Source organism: Polistes canadensis, unplaced genomic scaffold (genome assembly GCF_001313835.1).
Source record: "Polistes canadensis isolate GaletaPanama2010 unplaced genomic scaffold, ASM131383v1 scaffold_194, whole genome shotgun sequence".
Classification (NCBI taxonomy): Eukaryota; Metazoa; Arthropoda; class Insecta; order Hymenoptera; family Vespidae; genus Polistes; species Polistes canadensis.
The window spans coordinates 33,589-59,022 of NW_014569741.1; the positions used below are offsets into that span (position 1 = coordinate 33,589).

Here is a 25,434-nt window from a genome sequence, read left to right on the forward strand (position 1 = left end):
ATTTGTGGATAATTCGATTAATCGTAAAGAAAGGAAATTAAATATTAAATGTTAGAAATAAATAATGGTTAATTCGTTAGTCGTTTATTGATCAGGTATTATAATTAAAATATTAAAAAGCATTGATTTTTATTTGATAAAAAAAAATTCATTCGCTTGAATAATTTTTATGATCAGGAAACAATCACAGAATTTTTCAACACGATTCAATTGATCTAATTGTTCCTATACGTGTGTTTACTTTTTTTCCCCAGTTTTATGTGAACACTAAAAACAATTAACACATGTAAACATTAATGACAGTTGCATTTCAACCGTCCTACTGTCAACACGTCGTACCTGTTAACGTGTGCAACGCCTAATAAGAATATTATTCGTTTCACATATTTTTTTTTCATCACGATTTTAGATTTAATTATTTATAATTATTAATTATTAATTATTATCATTCGCGTTCATCAAATTGTATTCATTGTCTTTCATCGTTTTCTATTAATTTTTTATCAAATCGAAAACGAGTTTTTTTTTACAGACGGCCGATTTATTTTCTAAATTTTCTTTCATATTTTATAATTAACTGTTTTATTAATTATATGCTTTTTTTTTTTTTCAAAGTATTATCTTGAATTTTCATCGTTGAGACACGAAGAGATTGGACGAAAATCTTTGTTAAACAGCTGATAATTTGTCAACAAGTTTATGAATAATTCAACAAATCTTTATTAACAATTCATTATTTTTTCTTTTTTTATTATTCAACAGGCTTCTTCAAATCACAAGAAGATCTTCTTTAAACAATTGATTAATATATAAACAATATTCAATGATCTATAATCGTCATTTTTATAAATCAATTTTCTAAATGCAAATTTTAAATAAATATCTATACAAAATAAAATTAATAATTCAAAATGATAAAAAACATGTTTTTGTATAGAAAACTTATAATAGCGACGGCCTTTATAATGTTACGGTATTTTGGAACTTGTCTATGCATTAATTTTTTACTTTTTGAATATCCACCCTTCTTTGCTATACACCCTCTCCCCCATTCCCCATACAACACGAAATATTTACAAAAGAAAAAATACCTCGGAGACCAAATTGAACAACTTTGCAATATAAAATTCATTTTCGAAGCAGAACAAACAAATTTGTTTCTTTTACTACCATCCCTGGGGGAAGGAGAGAGGGAGGAGTGGAGTGGAGTGAAGGAGGGGGGGGGGAGGGAGAGGTGATGTATAAAATAATATTCTTTTTATCTGCACTGTGTAAATTTCCGTTCATAGAAAAATATTCGCTTGAAAATAACAATCAAACCTCCGTGATAAATCGTTAATGGTTATTTTTGTTCAACTCGAATGCGTGCAAACGAACGATAAAATTCTGTCATCGCGGGTGGGGAGGAGGAGGAGGAGGAGGAGGGGAGATACCATCGCAGTGACTCTTTATGGCTTTTCATAAAAAAAAAACATAGAAAATTTATATGTATTCGTCTAATAAAACTTTTTGTCAAAGTTTCTTGACGATAGTTTACAGTTTTAAGGATACAGCACGATGATAACGAATTTCAAGAAAATATATATAACAACTCGTTTTCGTACGATTAATAACTTTACCGACACTCTTATTCGATAGTTTTAATTGATATTATATTTTTGTAAAAGTCGAGTTTTCGAATATTTCGTTCGTCGAGATAAATCTAAATGAAAAAGTTTGTACGATAAGTTAAAAACTTTAGCGAGTTATTTAAAGATAATATAATCCAAAGTTAAATCCATTTTATTTGGTTATTACATCGGAAAATATTAACATTTTATATGTAAGTAGTGTTAATAGTAGTAGTAGTAGAAGTAGTAATAATAGTACTTCGAAAAGTAGAATTTAATGAAGCATTTTATTGGCACTCCACTATTTCGACGATAATAATGGAATCATTTCGAATAATTATTTACAAGTTATTAGGATAAATTCAAAGAAATTAATTTGAAAAAGGGTTAGATTCTGTGAGAAAGTGTGTTAAAGATTACGACCTATCGTAAATATCTAAATATATATATATTATTTCTATCTATATAATATAATACACCACGTGTTTAAGTAGGAAAACTCTTGTGAATGGGAACACGAACGCGTGGGCCAAAAACTTGACAGAGAAGAACAAGAGAAAGATAGAAAAAGAAAGATTGCAGCATCACACTGAAAGCGAGAAAGAGAAAGAGAGAGAGAGAGAGAGAGAGAGAGAGAGAGCAAGCAAGATTAATTGAACGTCATTGGCTTTAGACGTGGTGTCCCTTTGTAAGCCCTTTTCCAAGCTCTCTCTCTATCTCTATCTCAAATTTTTGGGATACTCGATGTGTCGCCGATCCTCGCCTCTTATTCTCTTTGAACATCATTTTAAGGGTTAATTCCTATATCCTTTGTAACATTCTTTCCTCTCTAATTCTAAATTAATACATAGAAAAACCTTTCCGTTTATTTCCATTTTATCACGTAGAATACGTAATATTCACGTTTTAAAAAAAACACACACAAAATCAAAATAATCGAAAAATAATAAGGATACATTTTTCAATTAGAGAAAAAAATAAAATAAATCATTCGTCGAAGATATGATAAAAATTCGACTTTGAAGAAGTAAGAAAAGAAAAAAAAAAGAAATAAAATAAGAAATAAAAATTCAACACTATAGGCAGAGAAGGTATAGAATTTAATAAAAAAATATATATATATATATATTAAAAGGACGTCTAATGTTAGAGTTTTACAGGATATGGGCATATTGTTGGAACGTATGTGGCATGAAATGAGAGCCACTTGAGACACCAGGCACGATCTTAGATCTTGAGAAAGTGTAAGTAGTAGCAGGCTGTGCGAATATAACACTCATGCTTGGTGGTTCCTCCCTTTACGAAACATCCCTTTCTCGTTTCCTCGTGTTGTTGCATCATTGTCGTAGTGTGCCTATGAAGAGAAGAGGGTGAATCCTACATCGTATTCTATAACCCCCTCCCCCTTACACCCACTCCTTCCCTCTTCTTGCCATCCTTTAAGAGAAGACTTTGCTTTCCCCACCCCCCTCCCGACCCCTCTCCCTCTACCCCAGTGGATTCCAATCTTCCTTGGACTCTCTCGCTTTGATGTGGCTGCTTGCCGATTCTCCCAGGGATTATTAACAGACCTCCAGCTGAACGAATCATCCCTCGGAGACTTAAGAACAAATTTCTTCTTTTTCTATTTTTTTGTTATCTTCTCCATTCTCTCTCCCATTATTCCTTTATTCCTCAACGTCGTCTAATTACTCAGATTCCTTTAGCGGAATATTTTGACGAAATAATAACATGGACATCATGTTTAACATATTGTACATTAATCAAAAACTTAGGTGCAAATTTTTCCTCTATACCTTCGTTGATACCATTCGGGAGGATGTAATGTAATCTAATTGAAAAATTTCATCTTCTTGTATAATTCAAAGAAGATATAATAATGATTATAAACTTTTTCCTCCGCGTGTTTCATTTGTTTTCTTTCTTTTTTACCGTCGGTTTTTATTATTATAAAAAGTTAAACGAATAATTTATATTTTTTTGGAATATTTAATATGATCAGTATTTTTATTTAAATTGTACCTATATAGTGGAAAATTAATGATCAGCGGTGTATTAATGTTTTGGGATAGATATAAATGATATATATATACTGAATAAATCAAAAAACAAACTTAATATGTTTTTCTATGTCTGAGGAATCTTTTACAGCAGGAATGTGTGAAACAATTAACGAAGAATTTTCTTTACAAACGATTAAATAGACTGGACTGATGACATAACGAGAAGTTAGATATCGTTGATGCTGTCGTAGATGAAATCCATAAACGAGGGTGGATCGGATATTAATTTCGTGCTGCGTTTGACACGAATGCAGGACGAAAATGACAGTTGAATCGGTTAGCACGGAACACGACAAACTGATTTCACGCTCCACATCTGTTAACCAACGTACACGCACCAACGATTTCTCCTCAAACTGATCCATTCAAATTTACTATCATTTTCCTATCACTAATACTATTATTACTATTACTAAGTTTAATTCTTAGGGGTGTTTTTTTTTGGACAGGTTTAAATTAAATGAACAATCTCTTTATCCGTTGAACGTTTCGTCCCTATATTTGGGACTTCCTCAGCAACTCGATAGTTATGTTCACTAGTCAATCTAACATCATTTCTCATTACAGTCATAGGTATTCACTATCTTATATATAGAGTCAATTTTAAACCGTTATCCTACCATAACTTAAATTATTTACATAACTTATCCTACATTAACTTAAATATTAGGAAAATTTTGGATAAGAAAAAAAATTTATTATATTAACTATTATTACTATTACTACTGCTACTACATAAATATTAAGAGGTTGTATTTCTCTCATCCCTTTTTTTGTTTTTATTCTTCCTTTTTCCTTTTGTTGGTCTTTTGCCATTTTCTTCTTCTTCTTCTTCTTCTTCTTCCTTTTTTCAATTAACTAGCACTCGTATTTTTTTTTATTTTCCTTTCGCTCAGAACATTTTTATTTATTCTCCTCGCGTGATAACGATTCGATCGACTGACATTACCCTTGAGTTGGCGTTCCAACTTGGCCGAGTCGTACACGTTGCAACCTCGTTTTCTTTTTCTTTCTTTTTTTTTTTCTCTCTCTCTTTTTCTTTTCGACTGACCTGGGTCAGCCAAAAGATTCCAACCAACAACTTGACATTTTGATTTTTCGAATTGTTGCAAGTGTTACGAAATATTTTATCGAAATAATGATATTACTTGAATTATATGTTAACATACATTTTGTTTGTTAATCGTTAAACATCATTATTTTTATAATCATCATAAAACTCGAAACCTAATATTGGTCAATCAATATTCATTTTTATTATTATTATTATTTTTTTGTTATATTAATTATGTATTTTATGAGACACCTCGTACGTTCATTTAATAATGTATGATATCTAATTAAATTCAAGGTTCAAGAATTTATCATACTTAAAAGAAGAAGAAAAGAAGAAGAAGTTCTACTCGTGCTTTTCTAAGCTTTAGACTTGATTACGTCTTCCATCCATAAACGATCATATATGTCTTTACCTTTTGATGGTTTATTCGAATAGACAATTTCTAAAAATTGCTTTTTAAAATTCTATAAGGTCAGAGCATCTAATCGTTTTATAATAATTATAAATAATCTAAAATAAATCTGTAGGTTTGACCGAGGAACGAAATAATCGATCGATTTGGTTGAAATATTGCAATAATAATAATTAACAATGTTTTAATAATTCTGAAAAAAAAAAGAAAAAAGAAAGAAAAACGGTGAACATAATAGACGTATAAAATAAATGAGTAACGCTTTATGAAACTTTGCAATAGGATTTTCAACATTATATAGCTTAAAAGAAAAAACAAAAAGTTATATGCAAACGAAACTGCGCTGGCGTCATTAGTGGTAAGTCTTTTCAACGTTAACGTGTTTGTGTGTGTGTGTTGTGTTTGTGTATACCATATTATACGGTTACTTCGTAATTTTTTCTTTTTTTTTTATTTTATATTAATAAAAAGAGCCAGGAAATGAGAAATTTTTCAAAGCTTACATTATAAACATATTTGTATGTAACAATGTGTGGGATAAAGTTTAATTAATTTGTTTCAACGTTATATAAAAGTAAAGAAAAGGAAACTAACTAAATGTTATATATTATAAACTGTTAAATTATTACACGTGTCCTTTTCGAATGTTTATTCGAAGATTCAATAAATCAATTGAATAAAGATATGTGTGTCTCATAAAAGGTAACATCATCGATATATTCCATTGGATAGAAAATTCATACAGGGATTTTAATCGAAAGAAGAAAGCCTATATATATATATATGTTTATAAATTCTTTATCGAAACTTTCTAACCTACTTAGAAGGATGCTCGTTTAGCTTTACGTTTTATTGGCGTTCCAACTTTATACCCACTTGACTCGTGCGCGCACACACATATATATGTACATACACACATATATATATAAAAATACAAAATACGTAAAAATATATACACATAACGATAAGTATATATGTATATTTCTTAAATAAATTCAATCGTTATTTCTCTCGTATATTAAAAATATATTAATATAAAATAATAATAATAATAATTTTTTGTAGAAATTAAAATCATACCTCAGGTGACTCGTCCGGTACTTTGCCCATCCAACTGAGGGATAAAATATTACAATCGCACTTGGCGTTATTGTTCTTCTCGAAATGAAGATGCATGATAGTCGTCGTTTAGGTTCCTCTCTTCTTGTTCAATCGGTCAAACGATACTAACACCAAAAATGATCCTCGAGTTCGACCACTTTGATCCAACAACACCAATGGACACGCTAGTCCAATAAAAAATCGACCTTCCTCCTTTCATGACCGTTCAAGGATCCGCGATCGATAATCTCGCGTGGTCACCCAGGAAACGGGCCAACTCTAATGTTCTTTTTTCTTTTTATTCCTATTATTTATTATATATATATATATATGTTATATATATATTTGTATATATATATGTATATAATATATATTTTGTTTTTTTTTTTATATACATATATGAATGCAAATTCTTATCGATCGATTAAGCCAATGGAATTATTAAAAAGATTACACACATTATTTGTATTATTCTCTAGAAATGGTTGGTCTTGTCAAATGAAGATGGAAAAACGATATTTTGATGATTATTTTAAGTTTCTTTGTTTTTTAAATACACAATTTTTTAAATCTCCCTTTCCTCGTTTCCTTCGTATTTTCCTTTTCTTCACTATCCCTGGACAAAATTATTTGATTGTATCAATATTCACGAAAAGGATTTAAAAACTTCTTTCATGGTTGCAGTTTCGCCTGCCGCCATTTTGCCGGTTGAAACCTCCGCCTTTCCGTTTTACCTCATTCTATCTATCTATCTCATTTCTCTTTTCCTCTTTTCCTCCCTCATTCTCTATCTTACTCTCTCTCTCTCTCTCTCTCTCTCTCTCTCTCTCTCTTTATTTCTATCTTTTTCTTTCTTCTCGGAAAAATATCAGAGCCGAATTTTTAGGCGCGCGAATTCTCTCCCTCTCCCTCTCCTCTCTCCTCTCTCTTATTTCTCTTTCGAAAGAGAAAAACAAATATAGGAAGAGATAATATAGATAAAAGCCTTAGAAAAACGAAAACATATATATATATATATATATATTTATATATAACAGATGTGTGTAATCTTGACAATTCTATATCGCGAGCTTTCGATGCCAAGATTTCGAGGCGAGAGTACACGTCCGACTGAGAAAGCTCCGAGCTTTAAACGCACGAGACTTCGAACCCACCACCACCACCACCACCACCACCACCACCACCACCACCACCACCACCATTTCCACCATCTCCACCACAACCAGCACCAACACCACCTCCACCACCATTGCTATCACCACCTCCACCACCATCCGCTACTACCAATATACTAGTATAAGTATTACTAATACATATCAATGAAGGCTAGTATGTCGACTACTACTACGTTGTCGTCGTGCCGTGTTCCACTGCCGTGTATTGATTGCCACCAGGGCGAAACGTTGCTAGTCTCATCGGTTTTCTCTCTCTCTCTCTCTCTCTCTTTCTCTCTCACACTCTCTCTCCTTTTCCCACTCACTCTCTTTTTATTTCTCTAGCTATACAAAATTCCCAGCTTTGAGATACTCCTGCTGACTTAACTGATCTCAAAGCTCCTGACGCCATTCCTGATATATGCTATAAATATATTTATAATGCACAAACACACACGCACGCACACGTATACTCGCGTACACGTAGGTTTATAATTTATATACAAAAAACAAAAAAAAAGAAATTAATTTAACACAATTTTTTTTTATATATATATATTTATACTGGTTTGTTCTATCAATGAAATTCTTGTTGAAAATAACTTTTTTACTAATAATATATATATATTTTTATACACGGTGGTAACAGACGTACACGCAACGTATATGCACGTATGAGCGGTACATGTGCGCGCGAGCACGTATTATGTTACAAATTGTTTTCAACGGGTTTACACATTGTTTTTTTCCTTTTTTTTTTTTCTCTCTTTTCTGTTTTCTTTTTTTTTTTATCGACAATTTGTACTTTAGTCAACGTTCCCCGTTTTCCATCAATGGAATTTTTACGATAAAAATAACTCACAAACGCCTAAGCTTGAAATATTTTTATACATTTCGAATACACCGAAGATTTTCTTTTTAGCTTGTTTTTTTTTGTGTATCCTCCACGTGTACGTAGTTTTACTTCTCGAGAAAAGGGGGATGAACTATTAATATACTTTTTAGATGTCTCGTAAAGATTATGATCGATTTGGATCACCAAGATCGTGTTAATGCTTGATGTGATCCTTGAACTGACTAAACTTTTCGATTGGTTAAAGCTTCAACGTATTCGACATGTATTATGTAACATTTATTTTCTCTTTTTCTTTTTTATTTTCTTTTTCTTTTTTTTCTTTTCTTTTCTATACGATATATTAAATATATGCAAATAATATTAGTATATTTATAGACTATAAAAATGATTAAATATAACGTTAATTCATTATTCGTCTTTACGACGTTTGGTGGCATTTAAATCACGCGATAGTAAATGTCATTCATAATTTATAGATCTTGGCGCGAATTTCGTTACTACTTTACCTACGCGCGTAGTACTATTCATTCAAGTTCGTTGATAAATTCCAACAGATGTCAGCTGTATTGTATCATTGAATTATTTTCATTGACATCCGATAGATGTCGCACTTGTTATCAATCGTGTAGTATTGCACGCGGTAAATTTTCGTAGCGTGTAACATGCCATTATATTATTTGCTGGTATCGAATAAGTTTACTTGATAATTTTCAACTTGATACGATTAATAACTCGATAAATTATACACGATGGATTATCAAGAAGAGCAACGAAACGAAATCGAGGCTTTGGAATCAATTTATTGTGGAGAATTGGAAAGTATGGGAATTTTTTGGTTGTGTTTTTCTTTTTTTTTTTTTTACCTATTATAACCTATAATTTTATTTTATTTTTATATATTTTGTAATATTAAGTAATATAGTACGTTTATATTGTTTTTATGTTAGATTTTTCCCATTAGGAATTATGTTGTTTATAATAAAATTTAAATATGAATTTTTGTTTTATTTATTTAAAATGATTATTTTGTTTAGTTTTAAATACAGAGCCATTCTATTCGTTCGCTATACCGATTAAAACAGAGGAGTATGAACCTGAAACAGACAACGGTCTGAGTTGTCGATTAGAATTTACTTATACGTCAGAATATCCAGACAAAGCTCTTGTCGTTTCAATACAAGATCCAGAGAACTTTGAGGAAGGTAGTGGGGAGGAATTGACTGGACATTTGATCGAACAAATAAATGAAAATTTAGGAATGGTAATGGTCTTTACGTTGGTCAGCGCAGCACAAGAATGGATGAATGTACAATGGGATAAAATAAAATTACACAGGGAAGAGTGTGCCGCTTTAAAACTTAAAGAGGAGGAAGAAGCTGAAAGAGTAAGCGATGAAATATATGAAATTGTTATTAGGATTCGTGTGGATTATATAAAAAATTCTATTTATTTAATCAATATCTTGTGTATAAAATGAATGATGGTCAGTCTATGCGAATATTTTATTTGTTAAACATAATAATATGTTGGTACTTTAATTACTGGTATTTTATTACAAAATCTGACCATTTACTTCAATAGAAAAGATTTGAAGGAACCAGAGTTACCGTAGAAACCTTCTTAAGCTGGAAGGAAAAGTTCGACGAAGAAATGGGATACACTAAGAGAAGAGAAATGGCAGATCGAGAAGGAAAGAAATTAACAGGAAGAGAATTATTCATGACAGATAAGACTTTAGATCAATCTGACCTTAAATTCTTAGATGATGGTACAAACCTTTTTGTTTGTAGTATATTCTTTTTTGTATTTTTTTTTTTTTTTTTTTTATTTTTTTGTTTTTTTTTTCTAAGAAATTATGAATATATTTACGATAATATATTTTTGTTAAAATATCAGGAGATGCAGTGAAGGTAGATGAAAGCTTATTTCAAAATCTGGATGATCTCGATTTGGAGGATAATGACGAGGATGATCCTGATTATGAACCAAATAACTCTGACAATGAGAGTGCCTAAAAGAAATCTAAACTAATCGATTGTATATTTCATAAATTATTGTATTCTAAAATGACCATCAATAAGTTCATGCGATAAAAATACTTACTAAATTTGTCGAACTTAAAATTCTAATGTTTAAGATCAATTTTAAGTATCGATATTTAGTGGGTTTGGAAAACAAATAACTTGTACGCATCAAACGTACCACTGAGAGGGAGGTGTAACTCTTTAAAAAAGAAGAAAAAGAAATGATACATTTTTTCCAAACGATTGGTGCTGCGTTCCCATAATATATACATATATATAATTAAAAGTTTTTATCAGATGAATGATTGATACAAAGAGAACAAATGAGAGATGGTTGGTCGAATACGATCGAAATAATTTTTATAAGTATGTAAATAGAAATTTTCGTTTCATAAAACACTTTGTTTACTAAATGTTCGTTTATTTTCTCAATTTTCATCGGCTAGTTTCTTCTTTTTTTTTAAATCTCTTGTATTTAAGAATGTAGGTAGATTAATATGATAGAATACTCATCGATATTATTTAACATTTAGAATTTAACATTTATTTATAGCGTTGAAACAATATAGTTTACGATTTTAATGAGTAAGATGTTTACTCTTTTACCATTTTTCTTCTTCTTCTTCTTCTTCGTATTATTTGAGACAAGAAACATTTTAATACACAATAGGAAAAATTTAATCGAAATAAAGTAAATATATATATATATATACCTAGATAGATATATTTTCTTTAACTTGCGAAAATTGGCAGTAATTGAGGTCTATTCGATGTTCAATCGATTAATTTCTATATTTTATTTGTTTGTTTGTTTGTTTCGTTTTCAGATACAACGTAGGAACCCTTTGACAAAATGTCCAGCTTATGAATTTTTAAATATTGACATTTCTTTGCATTTTGTTTCTTTTTTTTTTTTTTTGTGGTTTTATCTTAATAATAAAAAGATGTATGCTGAAAATACTGTACAAAAAATACCGGTTACAATATATTTCGTAAATTACAACGATCCTCCTGAGGTTTATTATCGATATCGAAAAAAAAAAATAAAAAAGAAAAGAGAAATACAAGTGACACACAACTAACGCGACATTATTGTGCAGTTACATATTTTTTCATGATAAGACAATATAATATTTTTTTACTTCCTTTTTTCTTTTTTATACGACGAACATTGAACAATCAATCTAAATGTTTTTCAATAACTATCTTTTAAATTTTGGACAATTACTTTGATTTAAAATCATGTAAAAATTTCATTTTTTCTAATATAATATTTCGACCGAACGATATCACAAATGTTTAGCGAAGAATTTGTACGAAAAATCATTTGAGATCTTTCTATAATTTAAAAACAAAATAATATTATTTTATCTAATAGTAATTAAAATAAATAAGTACGATATGCTGTCACATAAATACACACGACAAAAGTATATAATTGATTTGTAAAAAGTAACATTCACTTTTTTTGAGGTATTTTTCCCTCTCTCACACTTTTTCTTACCAACATTTTTTTGTTAATTATTATAATTTAAATACTGTTCGGTCTGACCATCCTCAACCCTTAACTATCGTAAACAACAACCGTTTTGATAATTATGGAATATTAATTATATTGTAATACTTTTTATTACTATGTAGTCACATTAAATTATTTAATTCATCTCTTAATAATAATAATAATAATAATAATAATAATAGTAATAATACTAATTAATAATAGATTCGTTAAGGGCTAAGAGAACGATCGTACTTTTTCAGTCATTAAAATAAATTTAGAAACGAGTGTGTACGTGTTGTGTATGCGTGTGTGTTTGTGTATATATAATTTGTATATTTTTGTTTTGTTCACAGGCGCTGCCTTGTTAAACACTCGCCAACACGTTATAATCTGTTGGGAGAAGAACAGGGTTAGTCATAATTAAAATGACACTATTAAACAATTTGTTGCTTCTATAAATTTACCTCTTTTTGTTTTTTTTTTCTTTTTAACATCTAGCCAAACGATAATTATTTTTATACGTACAGAGAGGTATGCACACACACACTAAGTTTTCTTCGTTTATTTCATATCATTTTTATATTATTTTAAATAAATTTTTCATATCATTTGGCTAAATATTGAGAGTTTTTAAAAATTCGGTTGGGGGGGGGAAGAAATCCTGACTAAAATGTTTTACATTTATAATACCGTAAATCTTTGATAATTAAAAAAAAAAAATCCAAATCACACACTCTCACGAGATAATTAATTAATTAATTAAATTGTTCATTTCACAATTATCACAAGAAGCATATAATTTACTTATTAATTGTATCATTTTTATAAAGTTTTATGTTACACACATCATAGAACACATGCGACATACAAGACGACAATTCCTACTGTTTTAATACCTAAGCTTATATGAGAGAAGAAAATAATGTTTTATTAATATCAAAAAAAAAAAAAGAGAATTCTCGAGTTTTATTAAGTAAAAATAGAATTTTTGAAGAAAAGAAAGAAAAAAAAAATCAAATATTTTCTTAAAAGAGTTTTTTTTTTGTTTCTAATTTGTAAGAACTTCTCCACTTTGGTGAAATTATTTTTTATATTATTACATACATATATATATACAACTTTTTTGGCGGGGAAATAAATAAATAAATAATAATAATAAATAAAAGAAGATATAATATTAAATAAAACTGATTGATTGATTAGAGAAAGAATTCGTACGAATAGAAACCCAAGAATAGAAACCCAAGAATAGAAAATAAATAAGAAAGAATACCACTTATTATATCAAATATATTGGCAAAGAAAAACCCAAAAAATGCAACAGCGCAAAAGCTAGCACTTACAATTAGTTGTTATCACTTATGTTTTAAAATTCAGGATCCTTGTTGGATCAGGAGGATCGATCATATGATTCAAGGATGGAAGGACATTGTTATATTATTTTAGGACAGGATTAAATATGTTTCCTTATTAACAGTAAATCTTTTGACTAACGTAATATCATTAAAACGATTTATAAATTGAAAAATAAAAATGAACTATTTCAAATCAAACATAAGAAGATACGAAGTAAACACACGCATATACAAACGAGTTGGATAAATAATAACATTTTTAAATGATTTAATTATATTTTTGATATAAATAAAATCTATATATATATATATAACAAATATTTTATTTTTTATCTAATATTACTCTTTGCTATATATTTTATTAAAATTAATCGATACAAAAAATCGAATTGTAAAATGTAATTCTAGTACGTAGAAACAAACACTCACGTGGTCCGCATACTTTCTCGAATTACTTTCAATAGTTAAAAATGGAAAAAAAAAAAAGAAAAAGAAAAAATTATCTCTATTAGCGTTCTCGAACTTTATTTTTTTTTTTTTGTTTCATTTATTTTTTTAATACTGTCAATAGGACGAAGGAGGATATAAAGGATGTTAGAACGCAAAACGACACCGGTTATATGATTTTTGTTAATATTAGAGTTATATGAATGGAACATTAATATTTTTATCTTTCTTTCCCTTTCTCTCTCTCTCTCTTTCTTTCTCTCTTATTCTTTCATTCTCCCTCCCTCTCACTTAATCATGCAAGTTACATCAACGTAAAAAGCACACATACACATACACACACACACACACATGGTAGAGAACGATTCTTATATTTAAAATATTTTTTACACAAACAAATAATGCATTCTTTTCTATAAAAAGAAAAATCCCCAAAAAAAACATAAAGAAAACAATAAGACAAACATAAAGAAAAAAAAAAAAAAATTAGCAAATATAAATATATATATATATATGTATCACTCTTTCTCTCGTTCTCTCGTTCTCTCTTTCTCACAGTTTTTATTTTACCATGACACAGTAAATAGATTTTCTACCAGAAATCTTAAAGTGTTTCTTTTTTTTTTTTTCTTTATTTTTTTCTCTGTTTTTTTTTTTTTTTTTTTTTTTTTACCTATTATAACCTATAATTTTATTTTATTTTTATATATTTTGTAATATTAAGTAATATAGTACGTTTATATTGTTTTTATNGAACTTTATTTTTTTTTTTTTGTTTCATTTATTTTTTTAATACTGTCAATAGGACGAAGGAGGATATAAAGGATGTTAGAACGCAAAACGACACCGGTTATATGATTTTTGTTAATATTAGAGTTATATGAATGGAACATTAATATTTTTATCTTTCTTTCCCTTTCTCTCTCTCTCTCTTTCTTTCTCTCTTATTCTTTCATTCTCCCTCCCTCTCACTTAATCATGCAAGTTACATCAACGTAAAAAGCACACATACACATACACACACACACACACATGGTAGAGAACGATTCTTATATTTAAAATATTTTTTACACAAACAAATAATGCATTCTTTTCTATAAAAAGAAAAATCCCCAAAAAAAACATAAAGAAAACAATAAGACAAACATAAAGAAAAAAAAAAAAAAATTAGCAAATATAAATATATATATATATATGTATCACTCTTTCTCTCGTTCTCTCGTTCTCTCTTTCTCACAGTTTTTATTTTACCATGACACAGTAAATAGATTTTCTACCAGAAATCTTAAAGTGTTTYTTTTTTTTTTTTCTCTCTCTCTCTCTCTGTTTTTGTTCTCTTTTTTTTTATTTTTTATAATACCCTTCAAACATCCCCACCATCCGGTGAAATCCGCTACAGATGTTTTAAATCGTGGCGGATTTCTACAGTATCTCTGAAAAAGATTAATCAAAGCTTCAGCTGGGCTTGGCTTGCAAGTTACTATAAATGAGCTTATAAATTTCTTCGAGTGAATTATTATTATTGTTAGTGATGTCTGTGGGGGAGATGATCAGATGAAAAGAGAAAATGAAATTTATATATGAAAATACAGATTCTTTTTTTTTTCATTCGTTAATTCGTTATTTCATATTAACGAGAAAATAATAATAATATAGTTTGAACTATTATAATAAGCGGATTAATTATAATGGCACAATCGTTAGATAAAAATTAGATATAATTAATATTCGTAACGATAATAGAAAATATATCGGATAATAAAATTACAAATATGAAACAAAAATATAAAATAAGAAATAATAATTAATTATTAATTAAACAAACACAACGTGTGTCTTGGTAATGTTGCAAATAATAAATTGTTAATTATAATATCATACTTTTTTTCTTTTAAGTGCGAACATAATAAGCTTACGAAGCTTTTCGTTCAAAATCTCAAGCTACGACTAAAGCTAATAACTGTTGTGTTACTTTTCTTTTTTTTCTTTCTTATCTCGTATTTTTTTTGTTTAAAAGGAAAGAAAAAACACAGCCATTATTGCATTGGTTAAAAATATAATCCATTAATTCCAGAAACGTATTCGTTATCGAAATAATTTACGCAGAAAAAAAACCATAACCAATTTGGAGATATTTAAAAAGATAAGAAACGAGAAGAAAAGAAAAGGAATTAATAAAAAAAGAAAAGATAAGAATGCATTAATACGTTAATAAGCAAAATTAAAATAAATAACGTGCACGTTACGTTCAAGCTAGATAACTAATTAATTAATAATTAATCATCCTATCTAAAACTACACAATCTTTATCGTTCTTAACTAATCCTACCAAACATCACACACAGCACGTCTCACACGTTGGTACTTTTCTTGCGGTTGAATTATTTCTAATCTATCGGTGATTAAATCAAATTAATCATTCTTTCGAATTTCTCTCTACAGCCTTTTTTAACACAAAAGAAATAATATAAATAATATAATAAATCTTATTTTATCTGTATTGAATTTGTTTTTATACGAATATGTGTTTGGATACGTGCTATCGAAGGATTATTATTTGACTAATTATAAAACTTAATAATATGTTGTATAACATTACTTACTTGTCTGGTAATACACGAGGTTCGGCATAATCACTTGGCCAATCGTATAAATTTGGCAGTGGGCTATCATAGTTGGCATCATACATCTTACTGACAATAAATTGTCGTTTATCCTTTGGCTCGGGATATTCGCTAGCTAAACCACCTGTTCGAATAAACAACAACAACAAAAATTATATCAATGAACGATCATTATTGATCTAAATTATTATTGGATATAACATTAATCACACACATTCATTTGTAAAACTTTTCTAATAGTATTACAGATAAGAATATATATTATATATTAATCGTTACTTACTTTTGGCATAAGCATAATTGGCTATTTTAACGGCAATATCGATCGAACATTCTCGAATAGTGCTCAAGGGTGGATATAAACTACCCATTTCAAGATCTTCATTAGTTACATGATCGGCTATCGATTGAGCAGAAATAAGGAATAAATCTTCGGTAATGTGATGTACTCCAGTTGCAATAACACCTAATGCAATTCCAGGGAATATGTAAGCGTTGTTACCCTGACCTGGTTTGTAAATTTTTCCGTTATGTTTAACTTCGCCAAAGGGTGAACCAGATGAGAATATGCATCTACCCTAAAAGAAAAGAAAAAAAATTCAAACAAATTGTTATTATTAAACGTTCTTCAAATGATTCTTTTTTTTTCCAACTTACATCGGTGAAATCGTATGCCTGTTGTGCAGTACACTCAGCTTTACTTGTTGGATTACTCAAAGCAAAGATCAATGGTCTTTCATTGTTCTTTGCCATTTCTTTGAGAACTTCTGGGGTGAAAGCACCAGCCGCTGCCGAGGCTCCTATTTGAACGATTAGACTTTAGAAAGAAATTGATACGTGTCAACGAACAAATGGGTTACTTACCAATCAAAACAGTTGGCTTAACTTCGCGAACAACGTCGATCAAAGATTTCATTATCTTGTAATCCTTGGCATACCATATTTTATGACCCTCCAGATTACCTTCCGGACGATTTTTTACCAACAAACCATCGATGTCCATCATCCAAATATTATTTCGAGCCTCCGCTTCCGTACAACCATCAGCTTCCATTGCTTTCACGCACAAATCAGCTATTCCTATTGCTGCCTGTTGTTTTTTTCATTTCATCGAAATATTAGAAAAATGCTTGTATGAAACTTCCTGCCACTCTTTTTTTATTTTTTTGTTTTTGTTTTGTGTTTGTTTTTATAAATAAATTAACGATAATTATGTATTAAAAACTTAGAGAACAATCTTATTGAGATTAATTAATTTCAAAAACAAAAAAAAAAAGGAAAAATGAAAAAAAGTACATTCATACATACCTCACCAGCACCAAGAAATACAAATTTGTTATTAGACATTTTTCTTTTCGTTATTCTTTTCGATGCAAGTATACCAGCAACTGCTACAGCTGCTGTTCCTTGAATGTCATCGTTAAAAGTGCAATATTTGTCACGATATTTGTCCAGAAAACGAAAAGCATTGTGATTTCCAAAATCTTCGAACTGCAAATTTTAAATGTAAATATTAGATAAGATTAAAAACATATTAGTCGTTGTATATATATATATTGTAAAATATCGAATTACTTGAATAAGAACGTTTTGCCCATATTTTCGTACGCAAGCAGCCATAAATTCGTCGATCAATTCATCATATTCAGCACCTTGACTTCTTGGTTTGTTTAAACCAATGTAATGAGGATCATCACGAAGTTGTTCGTTATTGGTACCTACGTCTATTGTAATTGGTAAACATTGATGAGGTTTTATACCAGCTAAAGCAGTGTAAAGTGCCAATTTTCCAACTGGAATTCCCATACCGCAGGCACCTAAATCACCCAAACCTAAAATTCTCTCGCCATCGGTAACACAAATTGCACGAACCGCTTGTTCAGGCCTGATAAAATTAAATTACATAATTTTATTTTGAAATATAAATATAATACTTTATATATATATATATATTTTTCTTTGTAAAATAATAGATTATATAATTTGAATTTAGAAATGCATACAAACCAATTGTTGAGAATCTCATAAATGTGACCTTTGTCGTATATGGTTATAAATAATCCACGTGGTCTACGATATATGACACCAAATTTTTGACAAGCTAATCCAACTGTTGGGGTATAAACAATTGGCATCATTTGTTCAATGTTTTCACTTAATAATCGAAAAAATAATCTTTCGTTTCTTTCCTGTGTTTAAAAAAGTTAAAAAATCAATTTAATTTTCTATATTATTTTAAAGCTTTATATTATATATAAAATATTTTTTAAATTATTAAATGAACGTGAATGTTTATATTATACCTGTAATTCGACGAGGTAGAGATAACGATTTAAATCTTCTGTATATTTCATAACCGAAGCCTTGCATAATGCCAATTGTTCCTCTTGAGTTTTAAATCGTGGTGGTTGGAGACCATGAATTCCCAATGATATTCTCTCCTTCAGAGTAAAAGCCAAACCCTGTTCGATGACATTTATAATGTTATTAAATTTATAACTTAAGAGTAATCATTGCCTATCGTAAATTGTTTTTTAAACCACATACACATTTGTGTGATTTCAAGCAATTAACTCATGTCAACTTCTTGAAAGTAAACTTCAATAATTCTTATCTTTAAGTAGACACTTAAAAATATATATATTTTTTTAAATTAACTGGAAGTTTTATAACACGTATTTTATAACACGTAGTTTCTTTCTTATTTCGATTCCATTCAATTTTATGTGTGTCATTTTAATTTTTATAAATATATATATATATATATAAAAAAAGGAGAATACTTTTTGGAATATTAATTTATTTTATTTTAATTCAATTTTATGGGTAATAAATAATAAAATAATTATACTCGAATATAATAGTTTGTCCTTTATCAAATTTTTATATGCTTACGCAAACTCGAGATAAAATGTTTAAATAATTGTTTTTTAATTATACCTTATTCAAACGAGGATCTCTGAGATGTCCGATTCCCTTGACCATATTTATGGGAACAACATCTCCAGAAACCTCGTGAATATCTCTTTGTCTGGTATCCTTTATTGCAGGATGTGAAGGTGGTAATGCACGTGCCCATGATCCTCCACAATTTCTGCTGCAAGCTGATCTAATTTAAATAAATAAAAAAAAGAATATGTTAATTTTAATATGTTAGATAGAACATCAATAATTATTATCGCGATTAATAATTTCATTCAAACACACTTTTTACTATATTATTATACAATATAATTAGTTATAGCAATTATTCAATTATACCATACTTTTATTACTTGCGTAAATAAACTGATTCAAAAATTCGTAGCGTGGGAATAAAAGGTATTTCTTTTTTTTTCATTTAATGATGTCAAAAATATCCTGATAATGTCCGACACAACCATTTGCTATGTGATGATTCACATAACTCACGTTTATAAAAAGATAGAAACAGTAAGCAGGAAATATTATATTTAATAATGACGATTAAACGAATTGAAGGAATTTCATGTGAATCAATTATACTTTTAACGTTATTTAAATATTTTCTCAAAGGAAAATAATAAATTAAAGAGTATTGTATGTGTGTAGAAGTGTGAATAGTATAGTGGCCTTTTTGGCATCATGCCTAGAAACGAAAATTCGTCACCTAGATGGGTGATCGTTGTTAATTTAAATATCACGATCGTTCAAAATTATTATTAATTACAATTAATTGTAGAATATTCATTTGACGGATAAACGTAAAATATTTTAATTAAATACAACTATATACGATTTTTTATTATCAATATAATTAAGCCTTATTCGTTAACATAACAAATTAATGATTGAATATTGAATTTTTTGTTTTCCATGTTTTTTGATTGACAATTTCGAAGAAAAATCATAATGTTGTAAAATGAAGGATACACAAATTTTCCATTCATCTCGTGTCACAACCTTGAAGTTTTTATTTCGAATAAATAGATGTTAGTTCGTACGGTCATTCGCATCGTATAAAATAAATTAACGTAACGCAAAAAAAAAACATTTCAATTGTTTAAAAGACAAAGGTGTGTTCGTGACACGTAATTAATTAAAAATTAGTTGTTGATACTAGTAAAAATAAATGTAAGTATTGTTAATATACATTTTAATGGCACTTTTTTATTGTTTTTTTTTATTATTCATCTATAGAACCGATGCCAAACAACTTGTTTACACGAGTATCATAGTATATTGCATTTAAAACGTCCTTTGCATATTGGATCTATTTTAAAAGATAGTAATAAACGAGAGTATGTAATATGAAAAGTTTCAATTTATCGAATAAATTGTTACGATTCTATTTTAACATTTGACATTTGCAATAGAATTCTTGATTTACCATTATGGGAATAGAGATTATCTAGAACATATGTTAGTATTTTATCATTTCTATCGAAAGATAAAATGATAACGTTATACGTAGGCTTATCAACCTAACTTCACTTAAATTAATGAACGTGATATATACCGTGTTGTATAATATATCAAACGAATATACCGATGAGAAATAGTAATATCAAGGATTTTGATTTTTCGATCGATGAAGAAAATATTGACTCATAGGCAGTTATGGTATTCTAAAAATAAACATCGAATAAAAAGACTATACATTTTTTTTATATATATATATATTTACAGAATAGAGAGAGGATAAAAAGATATTTTTACATTTTTTATTATATCCAATATATAATCGCAAATGCATTTTACGCGAGATTAGAATTGTCCATTATTATTATTATTATTATTTTTCTTTTTTTCCTTGTGGCGTATTTAAAATTTGCGACAAAAAAAAGATAAGAAAAATTGGTGTATACTAAAAAATAAATAAAGAATTAGTTAAAAATATTTTTAGATTATTTCGATAATATATATATATATTATATATATAATCGCAAAAGTATTCTACGCGAGATTAGAGTTGTCTATTATTATTATTTCTTGTGGCGTATAGCCAGATTTTACGGAACAAACCTAATGTCAAAAATGCTTACATAACTAATCTTCATTAAACGCGACGTCGCGAAAAATATATTTAGGTGAGAAAATATAAATGTCTCGTAAGAAAAAAAGAAAGAGAAAAAATAAAAAAAAAAAAATAAAAGGAGGAAACGGGGGGTGGGGGGGTAAAGGATTTCTCTCTTTGTTCCAAGTATTAAATCATTTTTGTTATATATTCTTTACGCGTATGTGATTATTATGTCATACACATACACACACACACGCGTAAGTGCGTTTGTATTATAAAACTTGACGTCACCCTTTCTCACCGCAACAACCTTGTTCATTACGGTTTCCTCATTGCCATTAAATGATCATAGTTACTACCATAATACCGTTCAATTATTATCTATATTGAACTTCTACGATTTTGTAATCTTCTTTAAATGAATCATTATGTCATTCCATTGAACACTCCTTCTTTTTCTTTTATTTTCTTTCTTTCTTTTTTTATTTATTTCTATTCGTAATTTCAAATCGTTTATCTACAAGCGTGTATACGTGTTAGAAACGTAAGTGACATTGACATAAAGTAATTCATTGAAATTCTAATCTCCGATATGTAGCATTATATAATATCTAATCGATGATATCGAGTTTGCTAATAAAATTTATCAAAGAGAGTGTGTGTGTGAGAGAGAGAGAGAGAGAAGAACGTTTTTCCAATCGATTAGAATTCATGCAATAGTTTTGAACGATTTCAATTAGTATTAAAAAAAGAAAATACGTTTTAAATTGTTACAACTTACAGATTGAAACGTCCTTCGATTAATTTTCTCCTACTACGTATAATCCCGTTCATCGTTAACATATATGATGATGATATTATTTTTTTGAAATATTAATTTGAATTATTTGACAATACGCAAGGAACACACACAAACACACAACCGTGATATAGAAACACTATATAATTTATTAAGATGAATTTATTTGGAATCCATTCGGTCCGAATGTTTCTAACGGAATGACAGTGTGTGTGTTAAAGCATATTATTAATTAAAAAAAAAAATGTATCATTAATTACACTCACGAACTAATACGCGTGTATCTACGTGTTGTGTTTCTTATTGTTTCAATAATACCTCTTTGTCTTGATTCGTTACAAGACTAACAATTGTTAAAAGAACTTGTCGTGTATAAATATAGAAAATGATTGTTCGATCTAAACGTATTGGATAATAAAATAGGTAATAAAAAATAAAAAAAAAAAATAAAAAGAAACGAAAAAGCGGAACGTTATTCTACATTCTTATTTTTTGTGTATTTTATTTATCCATTTGTGTAACGCGATATTGTAATATTCTTGAATATATGTGCGATGATATTTTTCACGAATTTTTTTTTTACTTTATAATATACTGCTAGCAGAAATAAAGTAATAATTCGTATCTTTTTGTTGATAACAAAAAAAAAAGGCAAATACGAAACCATTAAATGGGTTAATATGAGTATTATAAATAACTCGAGGACACGAGTTATGCGTGTTTTAAATTGCATGTAGGAAAAATTTATTTAATAATTCCCCAATTGAAGAAAAATGTAATATCAACAATACGAATAAAAAGAAAATCATGTAAATTAATTTATCAAATTTGACATACGCTTTGCTCGACGATTCGTTTTCTTCGTGAAAAATTCGTTTAACGTATTACTAAGAAAAATAATCGAACAGATGTAAATTTATCCATGAGCAATAAACTTCGTCTACGCGTTTTATTTGAAACAAAAAAAAAAAAAAGAAAACTTTTGAACATCTGTTCGTTCGTCATTTCGACGAATCCGTTTATTTTCCATGAAATTTTAATACGGATCGGATAAAACGTACGCAAAAATTTGTTTATCCTCTTTAACTATTTTTCCTCATTTTTTAACATAAGAACAATAATTAATTATTGACCAATTTGAAAGGGGGAAAAAAACACAAACAAACGTAGAATACCCCCCCATTAAAATATGAAGAAATATTTGTCGCTTTTTTTTGTCTTTTTTCTTTATATTACCAACACAACGAGAATCATTTTTTATTAGCAAATTTGTAAAAACATAAAAATAATAATAATGAAATTCGATTGAGACAACGGGATGGCGGACAGATGTTAAAGTATCTCGTTAGGCTGTTACTAAAAGTTCTATCTACTTTAAAGCCTGGTACAGGGCAAGTAGGTAAAACCTATGGTAAGATTTCTATATAGGTCGATTGTATTAGCCATAAGCTCGTTCATGCAACAAGGACACGAGAACATAAAACGTTTCAAATAATTTACGATAATAATGTTGGATAAGAAGCGTATAAATTAATGATAAGATTAATTTAATTCAATTAAGATTATTATTAGACTAACATTTCTTTATTTTAAGCAATAACACATATAATGACATTATTATAATATCCTAATTCATAAAGATTTGTAATCACGCGACATTAATACGATGTTCTAATGTTCAAATTTTTCTTTAAGTTAATCAGAAATTATCGACTTTTTACGGAACCTAAGACAAATCATTAGTTTTTGTGTCCCATGAGTCATTGTCAGGATGATTCTCTCTCTCTCTCTCTTTCTCTTTTCATCACCTAACGGTTCATTTATATACGTATGAGAATGTATTTTATCGTTGAGGGAACAGGCAAAGAAACGTGAAAGAGATGAAAAGATTCGAGGTTTTTGACCTTTCGAATAATACACGTAGATTACTCGACTGACTATTGCAACCGAAATTATTCCGAAAGATGATATACATATTTTGCATAAATATATTAAATAATAATAAATATACAAACAAAATTCATTCATTTTATGGGATATGTGAAAACAAAATTAAATAGATAATAAGTAAATAGGGATACAATTAGGGATAAATATAGGGATACAATTTTCTGATGTAAATTGTTAATTAAAACAAGGAGGCGGGGAGGAGGAGGAGGAGCAGGAGTAAAAAAAAAAAGTATTAACAAGCATAAGGGCAACACACAACGATAAAAGGAATCCTAAACCCCGGCCTGGTATCGATCGGCAGATGCTTCGAAGCAAAGTGTACTCCTATTTTCAGCACCGCATTGCGGCAGAAGCGAGGTTAGCATGATTCCAATGATGTGTCTAACTATTATACTTCTACTATATTCTTTAGTATCTCAAATATGTACACGTTTCTATTACGATTAATTGAATTAAATCTAATCCTACCCAAAAAAAAAAAAAATATCTCTAAACAATTCGTACATTATACAGATTAACACACACGTATTTATACACATATATATATATATATATATATATATTAGTTTAATATAAAATACTTTGCGCACGTGTTTTCTAATATATTTAGGATGATAAGAAAACATAGTGTCGTCGAGTTATTTATTGATTTTTAACTGACATTCACGGGTGTTGTTGGCCTTTCGATAGATAAACTGTTTGAGATGAGGATATTTTGCATGAGGAAAAAAGTAGAAGATAATTAAATGTACGGATATTATCGATGCGTGTGTATATATATACTAACGAATTAAATGATAATAATAATTATTATTATTATTATCATCGAGAAGAGAGAGAGAGAAAGAGAGAGAAAATAGAATGAAATAAAATTTGTTGATAAAATTCGTGAGGATTAAAAATTATGTTTAAAAATAAACGAAAAATGTGTATGTGTTTTTTCTTTTTTTTTTTTCTTTTTTTTTGCTACTTACAATATAGACTTCTGCAGGACGAACATCTCGGTGTGTGTCCTCGTGTGTATGTTCTATAACAGCTGATCACCTCCCACCCAATAGAATTAGCGCGAGACTGCGCTCTTTCAGTTTTATAAAACTGCACAGTTGCACCACCACTGATAGTTTCGAATGATTTCCCCGAATAACCAGCCAGCCAGCCAGAAGGTTATTACTTTCTCTATGCTCGACAAACTGTCGGTTTCGTTGTCGTCGTTGGTTGGTTGGTTGGTTGGTTGGTTGGTTGTTGGCGCCAGGTATCCATCCAACTTGATCTTACCTTAGCAGGTAAAAGCGCAAACGCGAGATCTTCCTTTCCTTCATAAAAACTTTTAATATAATAAATGATGTTTGAGACCCCCCAACGAAAAATTGGCATGGAAATCTCAAGAGCAGAAAAAAATTAATAGGTACTCATAATTGTGCATATTAAATGCATATTTAATATTTATAATTGTACATATTATTAATTATTTATTTAATTGGTTATTAATAATTAAAAATATAA

The 25,434-nt window shown here is 28.8% G+C and overlaps 3 protein-coding genes across 4 annotated transcripts in view; 1 reads left to right on the forward strand and 2 right to left on the reverse strand.

The window, feature by feature from the left end:
- Window positions 1-6,595, reverse strand: part of LOC106789648 (tubby-related protein 4) — a 29,497-nt gene extending 22,902 nt beyond the window's left edge. Inside the window, exon 1 of the mRNA XM_014754044.1 lies at window positions 6,223-6,595. Within this exon, the coding sequence (XP_014609530.1) occupies window positions 6,223-6,318 (96 nt within the window). The 5' untranslated portion in view covers window positions 6,319-6,595. The remainder of the gene's footprint in view (window positions 1-6,222) is intronic.
- A 2,241-nt stretch (window positions 6,596-8,836) lies between these two features.
- On the forward strand, window positions 8,837-11,209 carry LOC106789647 (RWD domain-containing protein 1). The gene is made up of 4 exons (XM_014754042.1): window positions 8,837-9,072; window positions 9,288-9,637; window positions 9,835-10,021; window positions 10,150-11,209. The coding sequence occupies exons 1-4, from the start codon at window positions 9,003-9,005 to the stop codon at window positions 10,266-10,268; spliced, it is 726 nt and encodes a 241-aa protein (XP_014609528.1). The 5' UTR covers window positions 8,837-9,002; the 3' UTR covers window positions 10,269-11,209.
- Window positions 11,182-24,931, reverse strand: LOC106789646 (NADP-dependent malic enzyme-like). Of its 2 annotated transcripts, none has more exons than XM_014754041.1 (11): window positions 24,906-24,931; window positions 19,145-19,313; window positions 18,508-18,666; window positions 18,212-18,393; window positions 17,780-18,089; window positions 17,513-17,695; window positions 17,069-17,294; window positions 16,862-17,004; window positions 16,488-16,782; window positions 16,184-16,328; window positions 11,182-12,168 (listed from the first exon to the last, which is right to left on the reverse strand). In XM_014754041.1, the coding sequence occupies exons 1-11, from the start codon at window positions 24,929-24,931 to the stop codon at window positions 12,162-12,164; spliced, it is 1,845 nt and encodes a 614-aa protein (XP_014609527.1). In that variant the 3' UTR covers window positions 11,182-12,161. The 2 variants fall into 2 exon arrangements, with proteins under 2 accessions (XP_014609527.1, XP_014609526.1); XM_014754040.1 differs by lacking the exon at window positions 11,182-12,168 and adding an exon at window positions 14,891-15,013.
- Window positions 24,932-25,434: the final 503 nt, after the last annotated feature.